This window comes from Cimex lectularius, unplaced genomic scaffold (genome assembly GCF_000648675.2).
Source record: "Cimex lectularius strain Harlan isolate CLEC.00 unplaced genomic scaffold, Clec_2.1 scaffold171, whole genome shotgun sequence".
NCBI classification, from domain to species: domain Eukaryota; kingdom Metazoa; phylum Arthropoda; class Insecta; order Hemiptera; family Cimicidae; genus Cimex; species Cimex lectularius.
In genome coordinates, this window is record NW_019392711.1 from 583326 (window position 1) to 593531 (window position 10206).

The 10206-nt window shown below is 34.8% G+C and overlaps 1 protein-coding gene across 2 annotated transcripts; it reads right to left on the minus strand.

The window, feature by feature from the left end:
* Positions 1-2402: 2402 nt before the first annotated feature.
* LOC106667623 (casein kinase II subunit beta) lies at positions 2403-8172 on the minus strand. 2 transcript variants are annotated; one of them, XM_014395684.2, is made up of 6 exons: positions 7946-8172; positions 7645-7720; positions 3804-3906; positions 3510-3701; positions 3254-3443; positions 2403-3195 (listed from the first exon to the last, which is right to left on the minus strand). In XM_014395684.2, the coding sequence occupies exons 2-6, from the start codon at positions 7714-7716 to the stop codon at positions 3081-3083; spliced, it is 672 nt and encodes a 223-aa protein (XP_014251170.1). In that variant the 5' UTR covers positions 7717-7720; positions 7946-8172; the 3' UTR covers positions 2403-3080. The 2 variants fall into 2 exon arrangements, with proteins under 2 accessions (XP_014251170.1, XP_014251171.1); XM_014395685.2 differs by having other exon boundaries at positions 7956-8081.
* Positions 8173-10206: the final 2034 nt, after the last annotated feature.

Sequence of the window (10206 nt, forward strand, 5' to 3'; positions counted from 1 at the left end):
TTCTCAAATGTAAACCTTAAATTTATTTTATATTTAACTTCTGAATATAGTGATGTTTTTAATGTGTATAATTATTATTTTAATGGGTGATTTAATAGCTAATGACACCTGGATAATTTATATTTATTGTCTTATAATTAATTTATCATAACTACTATATAGTCCTAAAAAAATAAAAACGATCCCGAATGGAAAACAAAAATATCATAATTATGATGAAAGTATTATTTGTAAGTAGTACTTATAGAATTCTTACTCTCAACTTAATTATAGGTCAGTTTAATTAAGGAAAATAACGGTTTTATTCAAGCCTAATGAAATAAATACTATAGCAAGCCCCAGTTTTGTACATTTGCATGAATGGCAAGTTGAATTTTAAGGGATGTAGTTAGTCAATGAAAAAGTTTGAGGGAAGAGCCTTAAGGCTTTTTTATGAGGTTGTAAGAACCCTCGAGGTGCTGGTTGAATTTTTTTTTTAAGTATGTTAGGTTGCACTGAAGGGCTACTGGATTCGAACCCAGGACTAACGGTAATGAGCACTGTATCAACCCCTTGCCGTTGTGGCCAATGATGCACCTAGCAGAAAGTAAGCCTTAGTGAACTGAACTCTTCATGAAAGAAAAACTGATATTTGCATTAAGGTGGCTCCAGACATGTGGTATTCACCAAATGCCGAACGCTTGCCAAGTCTTCAGATGTGGTCGTGTTGGCATTTGCCAAATAGTGTGCCTATGTATACACTATACACACATGCAGGGTTCATACAACCAGCCAGTTTGTGCACAAACAGCAAACACATTTTGCCAACTGCCATGCAAGTCTTACTACCAACCATGAAATTGCCGTTGCTGCAACTGCGGTTAATGTTTTGTATACTGGCTACAAACTCAGTCATGTTGCCCCATCTTACTTTCGATCCTCTTCCATGCATCGAAAACCTCGTTTCAATTTTTATGATTCGGTAGAAAAGTGTTCCAATTTATTGGTTCAGCTTGGTACAGATCGAGGAACTCTGACTTATTTTGGGCTAATCCATTTCTTATTAATACATCTGTACTAGTTAGTAATCGTTTTGATATCCATACTGTACAGTTGATTCCTGAATATGTGTACGATTTGAGTTCGGCTACTTCATGAATATTTGTATATTTTGAAGCAGACAAGGAAACCAATTAGCCAATAACACCCATTGCCACGTCAAGATTCGGCAAATCCTGCATGTCTAGAGCCACCTTTATGCGCACAAAAACATGAATGGGTAAATACACTACTACTGTTTTGGCCACCTGAGGTGAATTCAAATTATTTTGTACTTTTTCCATGCTAATTTACAAATTGTTTAAATCTGTCTGTTGGGTCGTCTTATTAAATTTTATACAATTAACAGATCATTGGCACTAAGTGAAATTAATTGAGAGAAAAAAGTATTGTGGGTTATGGTTTTCTTCGAATTTTTTTGAACATTCATTCACCAAATTAAGGGGTTTGTATATATCATAAAAATATGTTTTGTGGGTTATAAAGGATTTTATGATATTAAAAAATATGTGTATGTTCTTTCTTAATATAAATAAACATGAATGTTTGTGAGTTAATCATAAAAACAAAAACTATAAAACCGATTTCGATGAAACTTTCACTCTTTGTTTTTATTAGTGCCGGGTAGGTTTAGAGAGTATAAAATGGGCATTAGGATTTACAAAAAAGAGAAATAACACTTTTTATTATCCCCCTGGCAATGCCGGGTAATAAAACTAGTATGTATAAAAGAAATGAGTACATACATAGTAAATAAGAATACCATATATGCAATGAGCTTTATGTTGGACTGTTTTCTACTGATACAACATTAAAGTCTAAATTTTTAATTTGAACTTGACAATAAACCTTCCCTTTTACTAGTTTTGTAAAGTCACTATTTTTGAATAATGAGGCAATAATAGTAACAAAAAAGAATTAACATTACAATTTATAATGACCATGGATGTGAATACAAATTAATTCAGTTTCAATTTGGATTATGGCTAACAATTCACGTAAAAAAGATGAGGGATGAGGCAAATTTACTATTTATTTTACTAATTTGTTTTATGTATTTTGTTTACTAATTTGGCCTCATCACGGATCACCTTTTCTACATAAATTTCTAGTATGGAGGCTGATCACAAACTACATCGGAGATCATTGTGTCTAACTTTGTTAATGCCTACTACTGATATAAAACTTCATTTTCTTGCAGTGGTTTTTACCTACTGTGTCAAACTTGACTTGTAAAGATCATTTGTATTTGAACTGTACTTTTCTTGGTTAAGTTGAATAATAACTACTTCACTAGGGAAAAGTAATGTAAATGTAATGTTGGTGCAGTAAATGAAATAATAACATATACCAAACAAACATTGCTTCTATTGTTTTATTTATTATACTGTACAAATGAAAGTGATATTTTGTTGATTTAAAACAAAACACTTATAAAAGTATAAATTAAATTTCACCTCAATCAGTACTTTCCCCTAAAATTAAATTGCATCAAAATTGATTGTATGACTGATCGTTTAGATGCAAGGCAATAGTAAAGATAAAAATCATATAATTTTAAAACACTGAAACTGTCATATTATATTTCTAAGGATTAAAAAAAGGTTCTTTTTCTTGAAATAATTAATGCTGATGAGGGAAGGCTTGCAACTCTACTCCTTCATAACGTCCTACATCATCTAATAATTTATTCAGATTGTACTTTTTTTAAAAATATGAATGAAATTTTTTTTTAGTTGGGAAGTTTCTTAAAAATAATTTTGAGAAATCTTGTCATACTACCTAGTTATAACAAAAATCTGCCTCCCCCCCATAAACAAACCTCTAGTTTTTATTTCTCCTTCAATCAACTAAATATAACGATATTTTAATAAAATACATACACATATCCTGTAAAATGTGAGTTAATAATCTGCAATTTAAATTAATAAATACAAGAATTTAGTTTTGCCATACGATGTTTTTTGTTTAACAGGCCAAAAAGAAGCTACATTCAGGAATGACATATTGATTAGGACTGGCACATTATCCATCTAACATTGTCAACGTTTCCCCCCATTGTTGTACGTCAATCGCAAAGGAGGCTTAAGATTAGCTGCTGCTGATGCCTGATGTTGAATTTGGTAAGCTAAAGGATGGATTTTAAAGCCATATAACCTGAAAATCAAGCAATAATTAAGAAATTAAAATTAAAATACTGTTACATGTAACATACCTTGCAATAAATTGGTTGCTTGGTCGCTTTGGCCTGTATTCAGGGTGAACCATAAATAACATATGAGGAAAGCCAGTGCCAAAATAAGCCCCATCAGTGTGGTGGTGGCGTGATGATTTTGGTGTGTACACATCCATGCATTTTGGGCAGTAAGATTTCACCATAGCCTCTCCGGGAACATCAGATAAACCTGAAAAGCGCGATATTAAACGAAATTCAAATCATACACACAAAAATTCAAACTGCCAAAAGTCACCTATAGGCAGCAGAGGTTGTGATTCGCAGTATACTCTTGGGCAATTACCAAAATCTCCCGACTGATATTTTTCTATCATCTGTCCTATTCCACGATTTGTTAATATGTACCTGGCATGAATAAGCCCATACAACATTTCTGCAGCTTGTTCAATTAAATCTGATTGGGTATTAGCATCATCAACATCATCATCTAAGGGTCAAAATTAAATGTCGAAGATTAATAATCTGACTGTGCTTTGTACAACAGTAAAAATGGTTTAAAGTAAAAAGTGTAAATTTAGTAAGTTTTTACCTGGTTCCAAATCTAATATCATATCCAGTGCATGACGGTAATGTGGAACTTGTTCATTAAGACCTGTCAAATTAAATTTATCTTGTATATAATCTTCATCCACCTGAAAAAAATATCAGTGAAGAGTTTAAAAGAGTACATCTGTCAGTACAAAGAAATAATCTATAATAGTAGTACATTGAAACTTGATTGTATAATAAAAAAGAAGTAGCATACAAGATCTATTTTAAAGATAAAGTGATATTTTTCCACGTCAGTATTTTTAATAGAATTAATGTTAGCATTATATGTTCAAACATGAGGAAAAAAACAGTTTTGACCAACAGACGTAATATCTGTGACATAGCCCAAGCCCTGGGAGCGCCACACGGTCAACAGAAGTTTTGGGCCACCACCACTGAAAGTCTCATTTGAAGAGAGGGTAGTGGTCGACCCCAATGTACAATGGAAAGATGATAGTTTTATTACTTTATTGCCCTAACCACACTTTCGAACCATCATTTTACGGCTTGACAGGTCAACTCCAAACGGTTCGTGATGTAAGCATTCCACAGATATTATAATTACTTAATTTCTAGCTAAGTAAGATTTCCACAAACACTTTTAATCCAATAAATCAAACCATCGATATGCTAACCTATATTAATATATTGACATTTATATTATTTGTAATCATGTTAACATGTGTAATTAGTTTTTTCCAATTAATTAAGGTTTTGCTTTAGATAAAAAAGTCAGTGTCACAAGTGGGATTCAAACCCACGACCTTCGGCTAAATACGCCGCTGCTCTACCACTTGAGCTATCGTGACTGATCCACTCTCAAAATTGGCAAAAAGGAGGGAAAATTCAAAAGGTGCGATTGAGATGGCAAGTTGGTGACCGGAGTGGATCGAAGTCACAATAGCTCAAGTGGTAGAGCAGTGGTGTATTTAGTCGAAGGTCATGGGTTCGAATCCTGCTTGTGACACTGACTTTTTATCTCAACCAAAACCATAATTGGAAAAAGAATTTATTTGGTCAAGCGGACCACAAAACCTAATAAAATGTATAATTGGTTATGAGAACTGAGGAAAATACATACTTTCAAATCCTTTTGACCAATACATCCGATTGCACCATTTTTTTTTTTTTTTATCATAAAAAATCCTTGAAAATGATGTGTCTGTTATAAGCAAAAATGAGAGAGAAAAAAAACTTTTTTTTGCACTGGGGTGACCAGACTCGGGCAGAGACGAGGGTGCCCTCGGCAAGGTTGAGCGAGGCCTGGAAGAGGCCGAAGACGCGCGGGTGGCATTTGGAAGCCGAAGGAGGCCCAGCCAGGGCTCAGTGGGGACGCTGGCGAGTAGTGGGGCTCGACCGGTGTGAATAAGGACTCAAGCTGAGAATGGTCTGTGTGGACAAGCCAGGCGAAAAAGTAAAAAAAGGAACGTGACAGTGTATTATTTTATTATTTTGGGACTTTTCTCATCATCGTGGAGTGGAGGGTTCACGTGTGCGAGGGGAGAACAGCTCTGGAATGACAAGAAAAAGAACATAAACGAGGTTCGAGAATTTATATGATAAGATTGGTTTCTGGACAGTTTTTTTTTTTTTTTAAATTTTGAGGAGACTTGTTTTATTTCTTTTTTTTGTTTTACATTTTATTCACAATACAGAGGACATTGATATTTTACTTTCTTGTTGTGTTTTATTTTTTTAAATTTGTTATCTTGTTATTTCACCCCCAGGGTTTCACTGTTTTCCTAAAAGAAGGGAAAAAAATAAAAAACTGTGGCGCCTGATTATTTCACTTTTGGAGACAAAGCGACCACGGAAAAAATCTCCATTGAGCCCCAGGTACCCGGCGAGCAGGTGAATTGCCAGCGGTCCGGCGAGGAACCGGTAACACAGGATATATAGATATATATTTGAAATTTTGAAGTTTAACTGGGCCTGGCATACCCTTTATAATTTTGCTGCAAAAAAGGTCAAAATTTAAAACTAGACTAAAAATTATTAAACACTTTTTGTGTGTCTAAAAAGGACACCCTGTATATAAAAAATCTATGTCATAACTACACTACTTTATACAAAAATCACGATTGATTGGCCATTCGAACAAAAACAAATCTTACAATGCATATGCTGCCAAAGCATTGGATATATCAAAACATACTTCATCTGTATATTAGATGTGGCAAACAACAAACGACTTCGGGACAGGCGTCCAATGTTCCTTGCACAAATGTCGATTTGGGAGACTAAAGAAAACATCTTCCATACATCCTATTGACTGATTAATCCGAGAATTTCGTACTCTTGTCATCATCAGGTCGTTCACAGAATCACCAAGAAACCGGCAGTGTAATTTCGATGAGGAGCTGAATATTTTTTTACTGTACCCTTTATATTTAGTGGTCTAATTGACCAAATTACTTCTTTCAATTAATTAATCTTTTTATGTAAGGTCTTGGTTGAACTGAAAAAGTTAATATCAAGAGCGGGATTCGAACCCACTGAACCCCCTTGAAAAATGGCAAAAAGGACGGAAAATTCGAAAAGTTGGGAGTTGGCATCCGAGTGGATCGAAATCACGATAATGTTAGAGCAGAGGCGTATTTACCTGATTAACTTTTTCTTTTGAACGAAGACCTTAAGTCAAAAGATTAATTAATTTTACTGGACATTCGCAAAAATCCAAATTCCTCTATCCAAAATGTTGGAAGGTTTTAGGTTTTTCAAAAAATAAAATTAGAGATGTTTTCTGTACTTGCAATTTTAGGCAGTATCGCTCTTGTCCAGGGATTTCAGGACTCTGATTATGACGGTATCAAAGGTTCCTTGCACAAATGGGCAGCTAAAGAAAACGTTTTTCCATAAATCCTATGGACTGACGGATCCAAGTAAACCTCTAATGGCATACTAAACCGTTGGAATTTTCGAACGAGGGCAGATAAAAATCCGAAAATTTCGTACTCTTGTCATCATCAGGTAGTTCACATTAACCTAAAACCCTTCCAACAATTCAGATTTTCGAGGACATACAGTAAAATATTAAACTCCTCATCGAAATTACACTGTCGGTTTCTTTTTGCCATAACTTTGTCATTTTTTGACCAATTTAAAATTTGACTGCATCGTTTTCATCGTAAAAAAAAAACCTTTAAAATTGTTTCAGATGTATAGGGTTGTGTTTGAAATTTTGAAGTTGAACTGGCCATGAGGTACCCTGAATAATTTTCCTCCAAAAAAAGGTAAAACACGGATTTTTTTGTATTTTTTATGTACTGTCATTGGTTCAAGAGAAATTCAGCCGGGCCGTCTACAAAAAGGCACCTGTATTTCGACAAGTTATTGTTTATGTAATAATACATACTGCATTTGTGTAACACATAATTTAAAGTTTTATTGATATGTAATAAACGGCCTTTTTCTTCTATCCTAACCATTTTTCTCAATTACGTAGGTAATTTTAAAAAAATATATAAATCCGGATACAATGATCTAATAACCTAGGTCTCTTGAAGATAGTGCTAAGTACCACTGTATGATGTACAATTACCATGTGGAACAGTCATGTTAATTGTACAAAGAAAAGTTGTATAACTTTTAATATTTAAAAAAAAAGTGATAATAATACTAAATCTATAACAAATACTAGTTAATAGTGCTTTTAATAAATATGCATAGATATAATAAATAAGTAATACATAGAAGCCTTCTTTTCTGCAATTTCGAAAGTTAACTGCCCTACAAAGCCCAATGAGGCTTTTCTATGTTGAAATTATATTTACAAATTAAGAAATAGACGTTTTGACGTTGACGAGAATATTTCAACGGGGTAAACAAATAATACTTACTTCGCAGAAGAACTCGTTGCCCCTAAGGCCACAAAACCATGATATCCACGACACCTCCTCTGAACTGCTCATTTTCCTACAATACAATTTACATGAGTCATGAAAAAGGGCTGTCGAAGGGTCGGAATTCTGGAGACAAGTGAGGACGACTCGCTTATCGCTAGGTTGGAATGGAAAGGAGTCGGGGAACCGTGGGGCGAGAAGTCGGCCGATTCGTGCCGTGCCGACTGAAAGCCGAATCCGACTGTCGAACGGGGGCGGACTTGTGGAAGAAAAAACTTATAGCAAATTGAACACAAACCTCTTTGTACCTTGATTAGCCACGCTTTAAGATCCAATCCAGTTTCACATAAGTCCTGCGTCCTCTTACGACAAATTCGTAAGATCCATAGAAGATGCCATCCTACTTCCAACCAGTGTTTCCGTAAAGAACTACAGTTTATAAGAAAATTTCCCTTTTTACGGAGATCGGGTGTAAAATTTCCCTACTCGTATTTCTCCGAGAAAAATTCAACATGGAGGCTTTACACGAACGCCTGCTATTACAAATCGTTTCCAGTAAGCCAATTTTCAATAAAAGACTTTTAGTTTTAAAAATTAATAAAAGTGAAAATATTAAAAACATGCATTTAACAATTCAACGTTTGGACAGTAGGACAATTTTTTAAATCGTGCCTTGTATACATATTTAGTATTGTCTAAGCCTCTCAGGACTATGGTCTAAAACGGAAGTTTAAAAAAAATTAGTTTTCTGCATAATGATAAAATATGGTATTTAGCTGTTTCCACTGATCGATTTTTTATTCCGGTCGTGTTTGATCTCACAAAATCAAAGAAAGCAGGGAAAAAGCGAATCCTAACAAAACACTGCAAACTAAATGGACATCTAAATAAGATTGTCATAACCCAACATGGCAAGTGCAGATTCTGCATCTGCCAAGAAGCAGAGAAACACCAACTAACAAAACAAAATGTGGTGCTGCATTTTCCGGAAGTGTTTTGGGACGTACAATGTAACCGTAACGAGATTCAATTCAACTAATCAACTTCCTTCATGAACCGGGACTTAGGTATGCTTTAAGCATGTAACAAGGAAACAAACAGCTCTTAAAGAGCGCAGTGGGGATGGTTAGGGTATGTACTTTAGTGTACATCCTATTTGCCATTGAATCACTGCAAAATCAAGGAAATAGTGTAGTATTCATTTGGATTCCTGGACACTGCGGAATATTTGGTAATGAGAAGGTGGACCATTTGGCAAAGCAGGGTGCACTTAATGGAGATAAAATTACAAAAACACCCAAATCCGATATGACAGCTTGGCACAAAAGAAAGACTTGGCAACTATGTCAAAAGGAATAGTTAACGATTTCTAATGTCAAACTTATGGAGATAAAATACTATGTAAAGCCTTGGGCCTTATCTCATAGGGGTTCCAGGCACGAAGAAGTTGTCCTTGCTAGGCTGAGAATTGGTCGTTATAGGCTTACTCATTTTTATCTCATAGCAAAAAAAGAAAAAGATACTACACTTTGTGATGTTTGTACAGAAAGGATAACAGTTAAAAACAACAAAGTGCAAAAATATGAAGGAGAAAAACATCGGCTGGAAATTCCAACCAACATCAAAGACTCGCTTGGTGATGACTCTGACCAAATAGACAAACTAACTTTCCTAAAAAAAACAAAAACTAATTTTTGTAATATGAAGATAAAATGATAAAATAATTTAATACAAAAGAATATTAATTTTTTGCAAAAATCTGAAATTTTTCTCAGATGTTGGGAGGTGTCTTGGGATGCAGTTTGGGTGCCTGTCGGGTGGTGTCATGGGCGGGGTGGGGTATGTGCCCCTGGGATCCTTGGGTCATTGTGAAGCCCCCCTGTGTCCCTCAGTCAGGGAGGAGTGTGGACGGCCCCACACACATGCACACACTTCTGAACAATTTTTCGTAAATAAAATCTAATATGAAAGGGTGTTCTGGGGGCACGTGATACTGCTGGGGCTCTGGTTTCCGCTGTTGTGGGGTCCTGGCCTCCCAGCTTCAAAGCTTTTAAGGTGGAAAGTGACCAAATATTAAGTGGTTGATCGCCTGATATTTAATATATATATATATTTAAAAAAAACAACAAAGTGTGATATACACCCTGATCAACACATCTTCTGAATGTAACACTGTATTCTGGCTCCTTGTATACCAAAGAGAAAGGCAAAGCATTTGGTGACAACATTAATCACCAAATGTGCAACTTTATCCATGTATTATTCAGTCTTCATCTAATAAAACGTTAAAGTGTTTAACTTAATTAAGGAATGGACATGTATATTGGTTTGTCTCTGTATGATTGGGTTAATGATGTATGGGTACTGTGGAGGATGTTGTTTTATGTAGTGCATGGTTACAATTGTATATGATTCTGCTGATTATATTTTCAGGGTAGTTGTTATGTAAGATTTGTATGTATGTATGAATATTTCTTCTGTGAAAAGATTCATGACTTAGAGATATGATTTAGAGATTGAACAATCTTTTAGACTTTTTTTTAAGTACATTTGCCGTGT